The 21334-nt window shown below is 43.0% G+C and overlaps 1 protein-coding gene across 1 annotated transcript; it reads right to left on the minus strand.

Moving 5' to 3' along the window:
- Positions 1–9439: 9439 nt before the first annotated feature.
- Positions 9440–13420, minus strand: LOC129835316 (RNA-binding protein 4B-like). The gene is made up of 4 exons (XM_055900901.1): positions 13336–13420; positions 11354–11786; positions 10601–11262; positions 9440–10136 (listed from the first exon to the last, which is right to left on the minus strand). Exons 2-3 carry the CDS (start codon positions 11760–11762, stop codon positions 10628–10630), a joined length of 1044 nt encoding a protein of 347 aa, XP_055756876.1. The 5' UTR covers positions 11763–11786; positions 13336–13420; the 3' UTR covers positions 9440–10136; positions 10601–10627.
- Positions 13421–21334: the final 7914 nt, after the last annotated feature.

The raw sequence follows: 21334 nt of genomic DNA on the forward strand, positions 1-21334 counted from the left end.
CAAAACAACTGGAAACTTGGAACTGGGAAATCTCAGACTTCAGTGAGTTCAAGACAACTGGCAACTCTGAAAAAAACGAGACATCCAACTCGGAATTCCAAGTCGGTAACACTGGCCTCTTTCTAGAGCTCCGACCTGAAAATCACTGACATCATAATTTGACTTTGTTGTTTCAGAGTTCCCAGTTGTCTTGAAAGAACCATAAATCCAGAGAATGCCAAAATTTACCCACAAGAAGGACTGTCACACCATCTTCCTGTTCAAGTGAGCACAGCCCAACAAGGGGAGTCCAAAAATGTATTGTATAATGCTGCATAAATTATATAATATGCCAGATATGTATACTGTAGCTAAGAAAGTAATACTAAGTGTATGTTATGCAGTAAGCTGTTAGTAGCCCATGTACCTCACCCTAATAATTAGTCTATTGTTTTGACTTGGTGGTGCACATGTAGCCTATAGCCTGTTTTAGAGAAATGTCATCATCAAATATTGTAAGAGCTTTCATTGTCTGCTTACGTGCCCCCATTATTTATCCTACGGTTCTGACTTGGTCTACAGGGAAAATACTGTAAGAACGGCCCATTTTCTGATTTCTGTTGCTGTACATTTTAAAAGTGCTGAACAAATAGTTATATTTGCTATGTCTGTCTTAGCTCGCTCATTAATGTCTTAATCGAAATGACAGATTTCCTCTTATTTGCTCATTGTTCCCTTATGCCATAGTTTGAGAACAATGCCTGGATTTCATCCTTGTCTGCCTCCTTGAAGCAGTGTTGTATAAAGCCTGAGGTGAGAGGGGGAAAATATCAAATGATGAGACTAGGAGGCAAAACCCCCCTCCCCAGGGCCACTTATCCAGAAAATGTTGTTGGCCCATTTACTAAAACCTTTAAATTACTTACTGACTATAGATAGATAGCTAGCTAACCGGGCGAGAGGAGTAGGGGACAAAAGTGAGGGAGAGGCTAAAATCTGTGGCTTGCGATCAATCGTTGATAAAACAGCAATCAAACTTTACAGCTGTGCCGTGACTGGGTCAGAGATGGTAGAAGATAGTGATGGAGAAGAAAGTGAAGCAAGTATGGAGCATAGTGGTACAAATAAAGGGGGAGTAAGAAAGAGAAAAAGAAGACGGGAAAGAAAGGGAGTAGGAATTTGAAGGGGAGCGAGAGGTCTATGGAGGCAGAAAAGTTTGAGGAGAGCAACATAGTTTCCAATGCTAGCGGCAGTTCGGGGATAGAGTGTGCCGAGGAAGGGACAGATAAGTCGCAAGGGGAGCATGGAGGTGAGGAGGAGCATAAAGTGATTCTGAAGTTTAGGGAGGAAGGGGAGTTGGGTGGCAATGAGTTCAATAAGGTTGACGGCTGTGATAAAATAGTTGATTTGGAAAGTTGTCAATGCTGAAGTGTTAAGAGATGGGAGCTTGTTGGTATTCTGTAAGGACATGGAGCAGAGGGAAACAGCTCTCAGGGTGAAGCAAATAGGGAAGTGTAAGGTGGTGTGGAGCAGCTGGACTGATCAAGCGGTGAGGCAGTGGATTAAAGGGGTGATAACAGGTGTTCCTGTGAGTGTTAGCACTAAAGAGGTAAACAACAACTTGAGAGGTGTTCTAGTGAATGTTCAAAGATTGCAAGTAACAAGGGGTGGAGTTAGGGTAGATAGCACATCTATTCTGTTACACTTTAAGGACAGGGTACTGCCAAATAAAGTAACCATAGGATATATGAGTTATTAGGTGAGGGCTTATGTACCGAAGCCTTTAAGATGTTATACATGCCAGAGGTTTGGGCATGTGGCAACAGTCTGTAAAGAGAAAAAGAGGTGTGCCAGGTGTGGAGGGGAGCATGAGCTTGGGAAGTGTTGGGACGGTGTACAACCAAAGTGCTGCAGCTGTGGGGGTGCTCATAGTGTGACATATAGTGGGTGTGAGGCAATGAAGCAGGCAGTGGAGGTGCTACAAGTGAGAGTTGAGAGAAGGGTGTCATATGCTGAGGGAGTGAGGGTGTTCCAGGTCCAGGGAAATACAGGTTCAAGGGAGAGATGGGTAGAAGCATCTAGACCGGGGATTACGGAGAAGGTGAGCGGCGATATGGTAAACATAGATAAGAGAAAGCAGGTGACGTTCATAGCAGGAGCTATCAATAGCACTGCTAAAGTAGAATTTAAAACAGAGAGGATTCAGCTCATAGTGAAAGCGGTTGGGAGACATCTGAGAATGAAAGGATTGACATGGGAAGAGGTTCGAGATTACCTCAATCAGCCGAGGGTGGAGTCATGTATTATTGGATTTTAGTTATGGTGGTAGTACGGGGGGCAAAGCCTTCCTTACAGTTATGGTCATAGTAAGGGGGGGAAGCAAAGAGTTCCTTACAGGATGCTAGGTAAAGGTATTGAAAAGGAATGTGTGGTGGTGGAGGTGTGGTTGAGAGGAGGGGTGATAGTGGTAGTGAACTACTATAATCCGTGTTGGACCTGGAATCCGTATTGGACCTGGATGTTCTGGAAATGGAGGGCCAGGATAGAAGTAAGGTAATGTTGTGTGGCGATTTGAATGCCCACAACAAGCTATGGGGGAAACAGATGGATGGAAATGGCCATGTGATGGAAAATCTGATAGAGATGAAAGATCTGGTGAGCCTGAATGATGAAAATGGGGGGTGTGCTTAGTCCTCCTTTTCCTGTGGTCCACAATCATCTCCTTTGTCTTGATCACATTGAGGGAGAGGTTGTTATGCTGGCACCACACGGACAGATCACTGACCTCCTCCACATTAGCTGTCTCATCGTTATCGGTGATCAGGTCTACCACTGTTGCGTCGTCAGCAAACTTAATGGTGGTGTTGGAGTTGTGCCTGGCCATGCAGTAATGAGTGAACAGGGCGTACAGGAGGGGACTGAGCACGCACCCGAGGGGCCTCCGTGTTGAGGATCAACATGGCAGATGTGTTGTTACCTACCCTTACCACCTGGGGGTGGCCCATCAGGAAGTCCAAGATCTAGTTGCAGAGGGAGGTGTTTACTCCCAGGATCCTTAGCTTAGTGATGAGCTTTGAGGGCACTATGGTGTTGAACACTGAGCTGTAGTCAATCAATATCATTCTCACATAGGTGTTCCTTTTGTACAGGTGGGAAAGGACAGTGTGGAGTGTCGACAGAGAAGTTGGTAATCAGTTTATAATCGCAATAAGGCACCTCAGGGTTTTGTGGTATATTATCAATATACTACCACTAAAGGGCTGTATCCAGGCACTTTGCGTTGCGTTGTGCATAAGAACAGCCCTTAGTCGTGGTATATTGGCCATATACCACACCCCCTCGGGCCTAATTGCTTAAATATAGACTTCATGTTGATTTAAAACGTTAATGTACAGTTATTTACAACAAAAAATCGACTAAGAAAGATTGAATGGGACACTTGCCTCAATCAGCTAGCTGACTCACAGGCAGACAGTACAGTATGAAGATAAGCTAAAACTGCTTCTCCAATAGAAATCACCGATCACACTTGTTGGCGATATATTTGGTAAAGGGGTCAGTCGAACTCAACAAAAACAATGGAATTGCCATGGAAATGCATGGGGGATAGGCCTGATCCTGAGACACCTCATTGCCTCCCAGCTAAATTAGCCTAAATTTAGGCTATTGTTTATGTGTTTTTCACACTGTTGTGGTAAAAATAGTATAATGCCTGTATGGACGTCAACCCCAACATATGTTCATGTCATCGTTACCAATCAACTGCATTACTCGATTTATTGCCTACCTCATGCCTTTTGCACACATTGTATATACACTGCTCAAAAAAATAAAGGGAACACTTAAACAACACAATGTAATTCCAAGTCAATCACACTTCTGTGAAATCAAACTGTCCACTTAGGAAGCAACACTGATTGACAATACATTTCACATGCTGTTGTGCAAATGGAATAGACAAAAGGTGGAAATTATAGACAATAAGCAAGACACCCCCCAAAACAGGAGTGATACTGCAGGTGGTGACCACAGACCACTTCTCATTTCCTATGCTTCCTGGCTGATGTTTTGGTCACTTTTGAATGCTGGCGGTGCTCTCACTCTAGTGGTAGCATGAGACGGAGTCTACAACCCACACAAGTGGCTCAGGTAGTGCAGTTCATCCAGGATGGCACATCAATGCGAACTGTGGCAAAAAGGTTTGCTGTGTCTGTCAGCGTAGTGTCCAGAGCATGGAGGCCCTACCAGGAGACAGGCCAGTACATCAGGAGACGTGGAGGAGGCCGTAGGAGGGCAACAACCCAGCAGCAGGACCGCTACCTCCGCCTTTGTGCAAGGAGGTGCACTGCCAGAGCCCTGCAAAATGAACTCCAGCAGGCCACAAATGTGCATGTGTCAGCATATGGTCTCACAAGGGGTCTGAGGAACTCATCTCGGTACCTAATGGCAGTCAGGCTACCTCTGGCGAGCACATGGAGGGCTGTGCGGCCCCACAAAGAAATGCCACCCCACACCATGACTGACCCATCGCCAAACCGGTCATGCTGGAGGATGTTGCAGGCACCAGAACGTTCTCCACAGCGTCTCCAGACTCTGTCACGTCTGTCACATGTGCTCAGTGTGAACCTGCTTTTATCTGTGAAGAGCACAGGGCGCCAGTTGCGAATTTGCCAATCTTTGTGTTCTCTGGCAAATGCCAAACGTCCTGCACGGTGTTGGGCTGTAAGCACAACCCCCACCTGTGGACGTCAGGCCCTCATACCACCCTCATGGAGTCTGTTTCTGACCGTTTGAGCAGACACATGCACATTTGTGGCCTGCTGGAGGTCATTTTGCAGGGCGCTGGCAGTGCACCTCCTTGCACAAAGGCGGAGGTAGCGGTCCTGCTGCTGGGTTGTTGCCCTCCTACGCCCTCCTCCACGTCTCCTGATGTACTGGCCTGTCTCCTGGTAGCGCCTGCATGCTCTGGCCACTACGCTGGCAGACACAGCAAACCTTTTTGCCACAGTTCGCATTGATGTGCCATCCTGGATGAACTGCACTCCCTGAGCCACTTGTGTGGGTTGTAGACTCCGTCTCATGCTACCACTAGAGTGAAAGCACCACCAGCATTCAAAAGTGACCAAAACATCAGCCAGGAAGCATGGGAACTGAGAAGTGGTCTGTGGTCACCACCTGCAGAATCACTCCTGTTTTGGGGGGTGTCTTGCTAATTGCCGATAATTTCCACCTTTTGTCTATTCCATTTGCACAACAGTATGTGAAATTTATTGTCAATCAGTGTTGCTTCCTAAGTGGACAGTTTGATTTCACAGAAGTGTGATTGACTTGGAGTTACATTGTGTTGTTTAAGTGTTCCCTTTATTTTTTTGAGCAGTGTATTTTCTCTTTTTTTTTTCTACCATGTTATTGACTTGTTTATTGTTTACTCCATGTGTAACTCTGTGTTGTTGTCTGTTCACACTGCTATGCTTTATCTTGGCCAGGTCGCAGTTGCAAATGAGAACTTGTTCTCAACTAGCCTACCTGGTTAAATAAATTTGAAATAAAAAATAAAAAAAATAAAATTAGTTAAAAACAAATTTGACCACCAATTTCTGTATGCTAGCTATGCTAACCAGCTTACATGAATGGGAGTTAGCGTTTAGCAGTAGGCTGGACAATAGAACGAGTCATAATTCACCCAAGGCTGAAAAATGGCAAAAGATCATTGGCTAAACTGGAACACTAGTGCGAGGCAATAGCAAAGGAATGGAATCGAACGTTCGCAGAGCCTGTTTTGACTGGAGTGACACTTAGAATTCCATTTAGCCTAAAAAAAATGTTATCTCCTTTTATTTTACCACTACAATCGGTTCTTTGGAAGAAACTGCAAAATATCAACTCGTGTAGAAAGTAAACATCCGCACCTCGATGGTGCCAAGTGTGCTTATGTCTGCATAACGAGGAAATAGGGAACTAAAATGGCAACTTTTGACCATTTCTGGTCTAGCGATCGATATTAGAGAGTACGCTACCCAACCTTATGTAATTAGAAAGAGGAGACTATTATGATTAAAATGGTGTCCGACTTGAAAAAATCAAAATATACACATTGCGAGATATTTGGCAAAATAGACAGACATACCTATATTTCCCTATAGTAAACAATGGGACGACCTCAGACTTCCATGAGTAATGTTTTGCTGTTGTTTACATTTGAACTACCAGCAACGTGGGCAGGTCTCATTGCCAACAATAGCAAAGCAGGCATTGTGATGTAGAACAATAAACTGGGAATAGAACGTTCGGAAGGCAAGTCGGTGCCACAGTGCTCAATAGAACTAATAGGAGCTGGCAGGGTGAAAAATGCCCTAATAAGGCCTGTTTTTCCGTGATTACTTCAAAACTATGGCAAGCAGCTGGGACATATGGTAATATTATGAAACTGGGCTCCAAGACGGATGCAATGAAATAGTTGCCAATCTGGTTGATGATTGCGTTCCATTGAGTCCTTCACCACATTTATGGCGACTTTGTATAGCAAAACTAATGTGTAGAAACACGTCAACAGGTCGAACGGGTCTTCTCGCCCGAACTGAGCAAGCCGTCAAATCAAAGGCACTACTTTGATATAAAGTTATTGACGAAAATGCAAACGTGTCAGTTCGTCACTTTCACGAGGTTGGAGTAATTTGATGTTCAACTAGTTAAGATATAGACCGAATCTAGGTTGTGCCTTTAGATTGAGGAATTTAAAGTAAGGAATAATTTTTCACTTCTCTCATTGACCTCTCAAACCCGTCTGTTCTGTTTGTTTCACAAGCGTTCCTTAAATCTTGCGATGGCCTCTGGGTTTAGATTATGCGAACATACTATAAGTGAAAGGACAATGAACGTGGTTTACTCTGGGGTGAGACGTCATTATGAGTGGGACTGAGATACTAATTTTACAGTTTTATAAAGCAAATTATGTGAGTGCATTATAAAATATGCACGTCTGTAAATATTGTTGAAATATACAGCATGCGATAAAAAAATAAAATGATCCTAACATTTTTACTAACCTTTTGAAATATATACGTTTTAGATTACTTTTTATTGGGTAAGAGTGGGAGCATGTGTTGGGGTGTAAGAGTATTTTGAGAAACATACCATCCAGTGCCAGCCACAGCTGTCTTTACTTCTTTGAACTTTATGTACACCATCTACCCAGCAGAGGGCAGTAAGCTTCAAAGGGAATCCGAGACCACAGGCACACCAAAATGATCTCATCACCAGTCAGTCATATGATAATGGCTAAATTTGGGTTTATAAAAATGATAGGCTAATAACCAACAGAAATTATACATGACCTGTAACCACATCTGTAGTCTCGTGTGGCCAGCCCTCCCAAAATTGTATGTACAGTACCCTTGTTTGGAAAGGGCACTATCAACCCAGAGTGAACAAACAAGATCATGGTTTTAAGTATTTTATTTGGAAATGAAACAATCAGGGAGGGGGATTAAGGTCAGGGGTCCTTTCCTTAAAAACACAAAAATATAGATCTTGAAAGGGAATGGTGCGCATTTTTAACACTTTTTTTCAGTGGATGTAGGCGTTTATGCCACCCCAGGTGTTATTCAACTTCTACGAGAAATATAAACTATTGAATTTAAAATTGTGTGCCCCGATATCACTTTTCACCCTTAGTATGCAGTAATTCTCCGTTAAGAAAACATGCCCTTCCCACAACCACGTTCAGGACATCCCGTTTTGTGGGGGAAAACAATTGTGCCAAATGTAAAGAAATATAAACACTCGGTTTTATGCATTTTTCTTTATGCTAGTCATACATTTCCTTTGTTAGGCTAAATGAGAGAAAACGTATCAAATTTCAAAATCTTAAAAAAACATTTCATAAAGAAGTTAAAATCCTTTAAGTGTTCACGATTATGCTATCTCAAATCATCCAGAGCTATGGCTAATTTATGCTCCAAATTGCCACCCTGTTAGGATTATGCGATGGACTGTATGGGATCATGAACACAACAGGGATTTTAGTGCCCGAGTTTGACCAATATTTTATGAACGTCAAACGTGTGCTTTCTGATAAAATACATATACACACACAAACACGTTTTTTAAAGTTATGAGGACCAAAAGGCACCGGATAGTAGGAATGACAGTCTGTACAAACCAATATAATCATTTAGTCTGTACAAACCAATATAATCATTTCCAGTATAGGTTTTACTACATACGAATGCTCAATTAATTATACATTTGTAATTTAACAGATGCCTAGAACATTGAACGCAGGTGCGCATTCACTAAGAACCAATATGTCCAACACGGGGAGACTCACCAACCTTTACTTGTTCAATAAACGCTCGTTTTCATTTTTCTTATATGCACACAACAAAAAATACAACCACACATCACTAGGAACCTGCTGACCTGAAAATACTTGGTCCCTGCTTGCTTATGGAAGGGCAATCTTGGATTCAAATAACAAAGCCCCCGACAATTGTTTGGTTAACAGCTGAGGGATGGGCTGGAGAAATGTAACCACTGAAAATCATAAACTGAGCTATTGAAACAACTATCTATGAGCTCAAAATAATAGTTGACCAGCCTTTGAAGCTATAGCTATAATTTACAATTAAACATTGTTTACAAACAATGGAGTAACATGCTTACGTTTGGGGCTGGAAACATTTTTTGGGTAGGACAGCTTATCTATGCTCATGAGGTATTAAAGCTATATTCTTTAAGAATCAATGGCTAGGCATATATCATTAATCTAAGTCCCAAGATGTTGACGAATCAGATTGCCCCCTTAAAAAACATTTGATTGACATACTGCTTTTTTGTTTGGAAAGGAATAACAAAACTATATTACCTGTCCACACCTGGCATAAATCAAGCACACATCAAAAGGTTGTTTGCCATTTCCCTGTACTAAATTCAGAAAACACCTCTTGGCCAAAACACCTCTACTCCTGTGTACCTAAATTCATCACATCTTTAACCCTTAGATTCATACAACCCACAACTGATCCCGATTCCCATCTTACCTGGTTAGGTTACTGCAGGCTGTGCCAAGAACATCTCTCCAAAGAGTCTTCCAGAGCAAGGGTGCTCAGAACAGTTATGCCAATTGTAATATGGTGAGAACTGGGGACATGACAATAAAGCCCTATCAATCCAAACCATGACACCTTAATAAATTGATGGGCAGTGAAGGGGTTGATTTAGATCGTTCAATTGTGATTGAGCTCTTGAAGTCGAGGGGAGACATATCCGATAACGTTATTTCACATTGGTAGAGGACGATTCTTAATTTATCATCAAGCATATATCCCCCGTTCACACGATCACGATTCAATGGTTTAAGTATATTGTGAAGCAACTGATCATCCGCCATTGAATCACTGATAGTGATATAAGAATCTTTGACACGACTGATTTAACAAGAGAAAAAAAAATATCCAAATGACTATACAATTCAGTTTATTTTATTTACTAAAATCATGTCCTCTGATGACAAACAAGAACGTTACCCACCTTAGTAAAACTAGCTACCATCAGCAAATATTTGTCTAATTAAATTAACCAACTAGTCCATTGTTGTAGTCCGTCGTAGTGGTTTTATTACGCCGTTGTACATTGTCGCAGAGCGCAACCTTTTCATAATCCATAACTTGTCATAATTTCAGACGTAGATTGAACAAACGTGGTGGTTTAATTTAAAAGGAAACACATGATGGTTCGTATTCAAGTCGATATACAGTCACGATTATTTGATATTAATAACATCCTTTTCATAATAACGTGCTGCAGCTTCCATTCATCAAATTTCAGAAATTTGATTTAACAGCAAAAGTTTGTATCATGACACGTTACAGTATATCAAGGACGTAAAATAAAATAAAAACGACTGACTAAAAGGCTTCTGGGAGCCAGAGACTATAAATGTAGCTAAAGCACAATACTAAAATACAAAACAAAAAAGGCCAAAACAATACGAGTGTAATAAAAGTGTTTTAGATGACGAGGGGTCATGCATTACAATTCCTCCTGAGAGTGTTGCAGGAGAACGAAACGCGCTCAACCAGACGGGTGTAAATCGCTGCGTGCATCAGGAGACGACGGCGGTGACGAGGACGCAGCTCTTGTTGAAATATTTAAACCTGGAAAGAGAGCAAACCACACACACACACAAGTCAAGCGCCTGTTACACCACTAGCGAACATGTTTCCATTTATAAGCGAACTACATTCATTGTTCAATTATCATCAGCAACTTGAAATATTTCCATCTAAATGGTGAAATTATTACTCTCAGTTCCTCACTTTTACCAATACATGATTTATGTTTAGCTCAATCATTGCCTACAAACTAGCAGTGCCAACGAGAGGATTAAGAATTACGATTTTTCGCAGAGCTCTCTTACACATGCTTTTTCTCCCAGTTCAAGCATCAGTTAATATGGAGGTTTAGCGAAGAGCGACTGTCAGACCATTCCTCTCAGAACTGAGGCATGAAGCCCCTCTAAAGAGCGCATCAAGTGACCTTGGACCCTCCATATAGAGGATAGGTACTACTTCACCTCCCATTTCCCATTATAATGTTTGTAGCGCAGGCCTATTCTCACCTTGAGTCAAACGCCGGTGTACGCTGCTTAGTAATAGCGGGCCGGTGGCGGCGGTGGCAACCTGTCGGCGTAGGGGTCCCTGGTACGTGGTAGGTTGTACATCGCGGGCCGAGAGACGGGGGAGAGTCGGGAACGCTCATAGGAGTAACCGTTACCGGCGGGGGGCATGGGGGGAGGAGGGGCCCTCCGAATGGGACTACGGTCCCTGGCGTAGTACGCAGCGGGGGGAGGAGGGAGGGGGCGACGCTCATATGGATCGAGGCCAGAGGCCATGAAACGCTCCCTGACCATGGAAGAGGGGGGCGGGGGAGGAGGGGGTAAGGAGCCTACACGCCTCTCATCATAGGACATTATGCCGTAAGCGGCAGGGCGAGCCCTGTATTTCTCATAGTAATCCACCACGGCATAGCTCTCCCTCTCGCGCTCATAAGCACGCTCTGGGTAAGGGGCTCGTCTAGGGGGAGGGGGTGGTGGAGGGGGGGCAGGGTACCCGTGATGAGGGGGTGGGTGACGACCTCTTAGATAGCTAGGGGGTGGAGGATCATGCCTCTCCCCGGGGTAGCCACGGGGGGGCCAGTATCCCCCCCTCTGAGGTGGGGGGTAGTCTTCTTCCTCCTCGTACCTGGGACGGCTCTTTGATATCTGAACATGGATACGTTTCCCTATTAGGGAGAGAAATATCAAAAAACATGATTAGGTGGAAGAGCATAAGCATAAGCCTAAACAGCATAAGACTTTAAAAAAAAATCTTACCCTGGAATTCAATGTTGTCCAATCCCTTGATGGCATCCAAAGCTTCGTCGGAGTTGTCCATGTGCACAAACGCGAAGTTTTTGACAATAGCACATTCAGAGACCGTGCCATACTCCTCGAACAGAGTGCGGAGCTCATCATCGTTGCCCTTCTCCACGTTTGTCACGTGGAGTTTGACGGCCCCCTGGTTCTTCCCGCGACTAGCCTCGACATTTATCGCCGTGCCATGCAGCTTGTAGAGGTGCAGGCTACGGATGGCTTTGGTGGCAGACTTACGGTCATCCATGTGGACGAATGCAAAATTCTTGACGATAGCGCATTCTGTGACGGCACCGTATTGTGAGAAGAGCGCCTGGATTTCATCCTTGTCTGCCTCCCGAGGGACATTCCCAATGAAGATCTTGACCATCCTTGAAGCAGTGTTGTAGAAAGCCTGAGGTGAGAGGGGGGGAAATATCAATTACGAGACAAGACCCCCCCCCCGGGCCACTTATCCAGGCAATGTTGTTGGTCCATTTCCTAAAAATCTTTCAAATTACTAACTGACTGGATATGCATCTCAAATATGACTACATAGCTAACCACATTATCATCACATTTCTTTACTACCTACTTGTAGATGCTAGCTAATTAATATTACAAAGTGCAGTACACTGGTTTTGTGCATTAACAATAGACAGAGCGGAAGTAATTTAGCCATTCATTCTATTCAATGCGATCTATTTCCCTGGGTTTCTTCGTGTCAAATAACTCATTATATTAACAGTCTGATTTAAACAACAAATACCATAGTTCGTTTAAAAAATGTTAAGGGTACATGACTGTGTCTATTGGCAAAATCACTACATATCTTAGTCGAGCCAAGCAAGGAGAGGCTGCCCGTTGCCACAGTACCAAGACCAGCCAGAAAAGTCCAGTCCAGCTAACCCTATGCCAAAGGATCTCAAAACGTAACTTGGATCCGTGTTAAGTAGCAATGTAAATGATATCCTTCACCACTATCATCATACAACATGTCAAACCAGTCATGACTATTCAACAAAATACACCATTTAAGTTTATTTCCATGGAATATCTTAGTTATATGAATGTATAACTAGTAAAGCCGTTTTAAAAAGTTGAGGGTGCAATATTTATGAAGTTTGACAATGTGGACGAAAACAAGCATAGTTCAGCTAGCTTAGACGGTAAAGGGTTAAACGAGCTCGGGCCTAGTGCGCATGTGCCCCAATTCAGGAGACCCTAAACCTAGTTGTAATGCCCTGATAGGGAAAGACTTAAGTCAGTTGTCTAACAATATATTCAACTGAAATGTGTCTTCCGCATTTAACCCAACCCCTCTGAATAAGGAACTGGCGGCAAAAAGACAAACGAATATATCAGATGGCATACTTGTGAGAAATCGATATACAACCTCAATCAACTAACTGTTAATAGTAAAACAAAGCTTAAAATTATGTTTTGAGTGGACCCTGAATATAGAAAATGTATGATGAATTCGCGTCCGGGAAACGGTAGACTCCTCCTCCTCACCATTAAGTGGCTAGCTGTCTAGCATGGTAGCTAACTACTTTGTCCAGAAACCGGTCTTTTTTTCAAACTTCGAAAACGCAGATAAGCCGCGTATTATTTCCTCAACATGACAATGCCAAGGCAAAACAACTTTCATGCGTCCGAAATCAGACATGCCTAGAAAACGGTGAAAAATATTGTACATCTTGTCTAGCTAGATAGCAGCTAGATAGAGCAATTGCTAAGCTACGTAGCTGCTAACGTTAGCTTGCCACCCAGCTCACACGTCGTCGTGTCCGTCCGAGAAGAAGGGCACTCTAAAAACAAATTTTGCTACTGCAAAACACTGAGAATATTATTTAGTACTGGTAGGCATTACATTAATATACACTTTGGATCGATTTCAAATGTTTTAGTATAGTTATTTACATTTTTGTTATCGACCAAGAAAGATTGAATGGGACTCTTACCTCAATCTGCCTTACAGTCACACAAGAAAAATGGCGACACCAGCGTTCTAAGAAGCGGATAAATCCCGCCTACTGAGATGCTTCGTCAAAGCTGATTGGTTAGACAAGCAGTGTTGGGCGGTAGGCATGAGTTTCGGTCGTCACTAGTTAACACAGCCACAAAGTCATATTTGTGTCTAAACACCGTACATTTCTACAATTTATGTGAGTGCATTGTATAAATGTGTTTATATATGAGATAACCATAATTTACTAATACATTCTGCTACACAATAGCGGGCTGCATTTGATCTACAGAGCCTGTACAATAATTTCTGTCATGAAAAAGGCCTAGACGTGAATGTCGATTAATGCAGCCCCGCATCTCTCTGATTCAGAGGGGTTGGGTTAAATGCGGAAGACACATTTCAGTTGAATGCATTCAGTTGTAAAACTAACAAGGTATCGGCCTTTCCCTTAGATGCACTGGGATATTGCCAACAGGAACGTGAAATGTCACCACTAAGTGAATTCATCTGTGAATTGTCTTCTCTAGTTCTCAAGCTCAACTACTTTGCCTTTGTAAAATAATTTTCCCTTCAAGTTAGTGGAGTTGCGATGGCCTCCACCTTTGCCCCGAATTATTCCAATTTATGTGGGCTATTTTGAGCCAAAGTTTATCGAGGATGAGACCAGGAACCCTTCCTTCTCCAAGATCCTCAAATGGTTCAGGTATATTGATGATATGCTCTATGTGTGGATTGGCATTGAGCAAAAACATGAATCCACTTCCTTTTTTAATATTATGAACACTGACCTGAAGTTCTTCATTGAATACGACCATAAGCGTGTCCATTCTTGGGCATGTGAATGGGGAACTTATCACCACTCTGTATCAGGAAAAGACTGACAAACGCATTTCTCCTAGCAAGTAGCACTCATCCTAGTGCCCTTAAAAAAGGTTTACCCAAGAGCCAGTTCTATAGGCTCAGTCGTGTGTCATTCGACAGAGGACTTTATTGATAACATTGTTTCATATTGACAGCTTTTTCTGGACAGGGGTTACTCCACCCTGTGTGGAAGAGGCAGACCAAATTGAGCTCTCTAAACCTCGCCAGGATATTCAAAAAAAAAGTGTTAAAACTTCAAAAGGAGTTCTCTGTTACTTGCATTACTACATTCACGCCCAAAGCTTTATCGCCCCTAGTGGCATCGGAGACGTGTTGATGGATGTTGAGCATCACGTGTCTTAGTGACTCGTAATTAAATTTGCCGGAAACCAGAAAAGCAGCTTCTGGGTGTAGGTTTTCTTGCTTGTTTATAGCCTTGTACAGTTTAAGTGCCAGCTTGTTATTTTCTTATCCTGAGGTGGAATGTATACAAGATTCACGATAACAGCTGAAATCTCCCTCGGGAGGTAGAAAGGTCTGCATTTGACCACCAAGAGGAGTGAACAGTAGGTCTACACTTCCACCGCATTGGAGTTGAAGTAGAGGCAAACCACTTCTTTGACCCCATCTGCTCCTGCCCATACATACCAACAGCCTGGGAGGATGGGACACCACAACTCAACAAACCCTGTAACACTTCTGAAGTCAAATCTCATATACCCAAATACTTCTCAGCAGCTGCCACCACAACATCTATTTTCTGCGATTTACTTTCCATTTCTGCAGTACAGTTGATAACCATTGCTATGAGCGCTAATAAGCCAACCTTACTGAAACATAACTCAATCGTTACTCTATCCCTCTATACCAGCACAAATCTACTACTCACTGTGATCCTCTCAGGATCCCTCACCCTTAACCCATCCTCCTCCACTTTTTTTAACTGCCCAAGACACTTTCACCAAAAATGTCACTCCTACTGGTCCAGATTCTTCCTCAACACACACTCAGCTCTTCTACCTTGCTGTACATAGCCATGTCTATCCGTTCACCACTCTATTGTCCAGCTGCATGGCTTACAAAGCACACACTGAAGGCGTTTCTCCAAAACCCAACTTCTGTTCCTTAGCCGACTTTACAAGTCTGTCTATATCTGACTTCACCATACAGGCGCCGTTTCTTTCCAAACCAAAGTTCCTATGACATGCACTGTCAATTGTGGGACCTTATATAGACAGGTGTGTTTCTTTCTAAATCATGTCCAAAGAATTGAATTGGCCACAAGTTTACTCCAATCAAGCTATAGCAACGTCTCAGGGCAAATCAAAGGAAATTGGATGCACCGGAGCTCAATTTGGAGTATCATAGCAAAGGGGTGTGAATAAAAAAAATCTAATCCAACTGTCACATGTGCCAAATACAAGTCTAGGACCAAAAGGCTGCTTAACAGCTTCTACCCCCAAGCCATAAGACTGCTGAACAATTAATCAAATGGCCACGGACACTTTACATTGCGCCCCCCCCCCCCCCCCATTTGTTTTGTACACTGCTGCTATTCGCTGTTTATTTTCTATGCATAGTCACTTCATCCCCCCTACCTACATGTACAAATTACCTTAACTAACCTGTACCCCCACACACTGACTCGGTACTGGTACCCCCTGTATATAGCCTCGTTATTGTGTTAGTTATTATGTGTTCAGGTCTCTCCAGAGATGATCGATTGGGTTCAAGTCCGGGCTCTGGCTGGGCCACTCAAGGATATTCAGAGACTTGCCCCGAAGCCACTCCTGCGTTGTCTTGGCTGTGTGCTTAGGGTCGTTGTCCTGTTGGAAGGGGAACATTTGCCCCAGTCTGAGGTCCTGAGCGCTCTGGAGCATCACCTACAGTGAAGCATCACCATGCTTCACCGTTAAGATGGTGGCAGGTTTCCTCCAGATGTGATGCTTGGCATTCAGGTCAACGAGTTTCAACAGACCAGAGAATCTTCTTTTTCATGGTCAAGAGTCTTTAGGTGCCTTTTGACAAACTCCAAGTGGGTGGTCATGGCCTTTTACTGAGGAGTGGCTTCCGTCTGGCCACTCTACCATAAAGGCCTGATTGGTGGAGTGCTGCAGAGATGGTTTCCCTTCTTAAAGGTTCTCCCATCTCCACAGAGGAACTCTAGAGCAATGTCAGAGTGACCATCAGGTTCTTGGTCACCTCCCTGATAAAGGCCCTTCTCCCCCGATTGCTCAGTTTGGCCGGACAGCCAGCTCTAGGAAGTCTTGGTGGCTCCAGACTTATTCCAATTAAGAATGATGGAGGCCACTGTGTTCTTGGGGATATTCAACGCTGCATACATGTTTTGGTACCCTTCACCAGATCTGTGGCTCGACACAATCCTGTCTCAGAGCGCTATGGACAATTCCTTCGACCTCATGGCTTGGTTTTTGCTCTGACATGCACTGTCAACTTTGGGACCTTATATCGACAGTTGTGTGCCAAATCCGAAATCAAATCCAAATCCAAATCATGTCCAATCAATTGAATTTACCACAAGTGGACTCCAATCAAGTTGTAGAAACATCTCAAGGATGATCAATGGAAACAGGATGCAACTGAGCTCAATTTTGAGTCTCATAGCAAAGGGTCTGAATACTTGTGTAAATAAGTTTTTTTTATTTGAATACATTTGAAGAAAAAACTAAAACTGTTTTCGCTTAGTCATTAGGTAGTGTGCAGATTGCTGAGGATTTTTATTTTATTTAACCTATTTTAGAATAAGGCTGTAACAATACAAAATGTGGAAAAAGGCAAGTGGTCTGAATACTTTCCGAAGGCATTGTATATGTCCCACTATTGTTTGTGGAGACATGCTCTGATGAAGGTCGACTGACCGAAAGCTCAGCGACAATTAAAGAAATTTGCATCTGACTGGAAGTATGCTGAGACTTTTTCCCTTTGGCCTCCAGCACCTTCACTAATAGATTCTGTCTTTTATCTAATAAATTCTGCTAACACTTGTAACAATCTTTTTAAATATATACAGATGTTTTAGATTACTTTTTATTGGGTGAGAGTGGGAGCATTACCACAATGCATTACCAAAATGTGCAGCAAGGGGATTTTGAGAAGCACATACAGCTATGTTTTGACTTCTTTGATCGGCGTGTAGATCAACTGTCCAGCAGAGGGCAGTAGGCTTCCATAAAGGGAACGCACCACAGCCAAACCAAAAGGATCTCAGTTGGATATATATGGGTTTATAGAAAACGATAGACTATCTGTAGGCTACCCCCCAACGGAAATTATACATGATCTGTAAACACATCTGTAGTCTCGTGTGGCCAGCCTTCCAACATTATGTACAGTACCCTCATTTGGAAAGGGCACTAGTAACCCTGAGTGAACAAACAAGATCATGGTTTTTAAATATATTTTATTAGGGGGGAGTGTACAGCTGTACAGACCAAGACAACTATTTTACAGTATAGGTTACAATATATATATGAATGCTTAATAAATTCTACTTTTCTAACTTACCAGGGGCCTAGAACTTCAAACAAAGGGGTGCATTCACTAGGAACCAAACGGGCCAAAACAGAGGGGGACTCAGTAGCATTAAATTGTATAATAAGAAACCCTTGTTTTCGTCGCTAAATGTTTCGCTTTGGTGTACACTAATGAATACATCCCCTAAATCAATATGTACCTGCTGACTTTAAGACTTTGTCCATGCTTGCTTATGGACGGAATTACACTGAACAAAAATATAAACAACATGTGAAGTGTTGGTCCCACGTTTCATGAGCTGAAACAAAAGACCAAGACATTTCCCATACACGCAAAAAAAAAGGCTTATTTCTCAAATTTTGGGCACAAATTTGTTTACATCCCTGTTAGTGATAATTTCTCCTTTGCCAATATAATCCATGCACCTGACAGGTGTGGCTTATCAAGGAGCTGAGTAAACAGCATGGTCATTACACAGGTACACCTTGTGCTGGGGAAAATAAAAGACCACTCTAAAATGTGCAGATTTGTTACACAACACAACGCCACAGATGTCTCTACTGCGCAACTGGCATGCTGACTGCAGGAACGTCAACTAGAACTGTTGCCAGAGAACTGAATGTTCATTTCTCTACAATAAGCCACTTCCAACGTCGTTTTAGAGAATTTGGCAGTATGTCCAACCGGCCTCACAACCGCAGACCTTGTGTATGGCATCTTGTGGGCTAGCTGTTTGCTGATGTCAACGTTGTGAACAGTGTGCCCCATGGTTGGGGTGGGGTTATGGTATGGGCAGGCATAAGCCAGGGACCACAAACACAACTGCCTTTTATCTATGGCAATTTGAATGCAGAGAGAAACCGTGTCGAGCCCCTGAAGCCCATTGTCGTGCCATTCACCTCATGTTTCAGCATGATAATTCACGGCTCCATGTCGCAAAGATCTGTACACAATTCTTGGATGCTGAAAATTTCCCAGTTCTTTCATGGCCTGCACATTCAGACATGTCAACGATTGAGCATGTTTGGGATGCTCTGAAATCACGTGTACAACAGCGTGTTCCAGGTCCCGCCAATATCCAGCAATTTCGCGCAGCCATTGAAGAGGAGTGGGACAACATTTCACAGACCACAATCAATAGCCCGATCAACTCAATGCGAAGGGGGATGTGTCACACTGCATGAGGCAAATGGTGGTCACACCAGAAACGGACTAGTTTTCTGATCCACGCACCTTTTTTTAAAGGTATCAGTGAACAACAGATGCATATCTGTATTCCCAGTTATGTTAAATTCATAGATTAGGGCCTAATTAATTTAATTTGAGTTATTCCCTTATATGAACTGTTAAACTCAGTAAAAATCGATGAAATTGTAGCATGTTGCGTTTATATTTTTGTTCAGTATATATTTAAAACAAATCCGAATCCTTCACAACGACGTAAAACATTTCCACAACCAACATGTTCACAGAGCATTCAGAAAGATTTCAGACCCCTTTGACTTTTTCCACATTTTGTAACATTACAGCCTTATTCTAAAATTCATGAAGTTTCCCCCCCCCCCCCAATCTACACACAAAACCCCATAATGTCAAAGCAAATACAGGTTTAGACATTTTTTGCAAATAAAAAATGGAAATATCACATTTACATAAGTATTCAGACCCTTTGCTCAGTACTTTGTTGATGCACCTTTGGAAGCAATTATAGCCTCGAGTCTTAGGTATGACACAACAAGCTTGGCACACCTGTATTTGGGGAGTTTCTCCTATTCTTCTCTGCAGATCCTCTCAAGCTCTGTAAGGTTGGATGGGGAGCGTCGCTGCACAGCTATTTTTCGGTATCTCCAGTGATGTTCGATCGGGTTAAAAGACATTCAGAGACTTGTACCAAAGCCACTCCTACGTTGTCTTGGCTGTGCGCTTAGGGTTGTTGTCCTGTTGGAATGTGAACCCTCACCCCAGTCTAAGGTCCTGAGCACATTTTCATCAAGGATCTCTGTACTTTGCTTCGTTCGTTTTTCCTTTGACCCTGACTATTCTCCCAGTCCCTGCCGCTGAAAAACATCCCCAAAGCATGATGCTGCCACAACCTTGCTTCACTGTAGGGATGGTGCCAGGTTTCCTTCAAACGTGATGCTTGGCATTCAGGCTAAAGAATTCATTCTTGGTTTCATCAGACCAGAGAAACTTGTTTCTTATGGTCAGTCCTAGGTGCCTTTTACTGAAGAGTGGCGGCTTCCGTCTGGCCACTCTACCACAAAGGCTGCAGAGATGGTGGAACCTTCCAGAAGGACAACCATCTCCAGAGGAACTCTGGAGCTCTGTCAGAGTGCCCATCGGGTTCTTGGTCTCCTCCCTGACCAAGGCCTTCTCCTCCGATTGCTCAGTTTGGCCGGGAAGCCAGCTCTAGGAAGTCTTGGTGGTTCCAAACTTCTTCCATTTAAGAATGGAGGCCACTGTGTTCTTGGGGACCTTCAATGTCACAGAAAATGTTTGGTACTCTTCTCCTTTCTCGGCTTTCTACGGACAATTCCTTCAACCTCATGGCTTGGTTTTTGCTCTGACATGCTGTTACGCACGCCTCTATGAAGAGGGAACGCAACACCCTGCTACAACTCAACTCCCCGTGAAGTGAAATAGGTATGAACTGTAGGTCCGAGAAAGGACGACAAAGGCAGAATTTACCATTTACTAGGATTTATTTCCTACACGGTAATGTGGGGAAAAGGGTCTGGACGGAACCAAAGCAAAGAAAGTATATATCAAAGCCCCCCCCTCTCCTATCTAATCTGCCTACTCACTTAACTTACCTATTTTAACACCACCTGGTGCCCTAACCAAAATACAATACAGGGGGTGGTCCGCCCAGGTCTTACCTAGTGTGCCTAGACATTGAATATACTACAGGTATATGTATGCCTCTTGCCTAAGCACTCCCAAAGTGTCTTCTCCTTCCCCCCTGGGAACAAATGAAACAGAACAACGAACAATTTCAATAATCAAAACAGTGCGTCCTATAACACATAACAGACATAACCAATCAGCTCCCTCAGCAACAACTTACATAGTACATACCAAATCTCTTTGAGAAACAACCAACACTTTATCACAATCAAATTCTCCAGAAAAAAATCTCTCTCTCTAATCTCTCCAAAATATTCAATCTCCTCTCCTCCTGAACAGAACACTGGCTTTTATATAGCTTCAGGAGTCTAATTGGATACAGCTGCATCTTGACGAGGGGGCGGGGTCAGCTCTCTAATCATCCATTAGCCATTGAGTCGACCAATCAGCTGGTTGGGGAGGCTTCCAGGAAGCCATCTCCTGAAACACACACACTCAAATACAACACAGAAACTGGGGAACGTAACACATGCACTGTCAAATGTGGTACCTTGACAGGTGTGTGCCTTTCCAAATTCTGTCCAATCAATTGAATTCACCACAGGTAGACTAATATCAAGTTGTAGAAACATCAAGGATGATAAATGGAAACAGGATGCACCCGATCTCAATTGCGAGTCTCATAGCAAAGGGTCTGAATACTTATGTAAATAAGGTATTCCTCTTGTTTATTCATTTGCAAAACTTTCCAAAAACCTGTTTTCGCTTGGTCATTATGGGGTATTGTG

Source organism: Salvelinus fontinalis, chromosome 36 (assembly GCF_029448725.1).
Source record: "Salvelinus fontinalis isolate EN_2023a chromosome 36, ASM2944872v1, whole genome shotgun sequence".
NCBI classification, from domain to species: Eukaryota; Metazoa; Chordata; class Actinopteri; order Salmoniformes; family Salmonidae; genus Salvelinus; species Salvelinus fontinalis.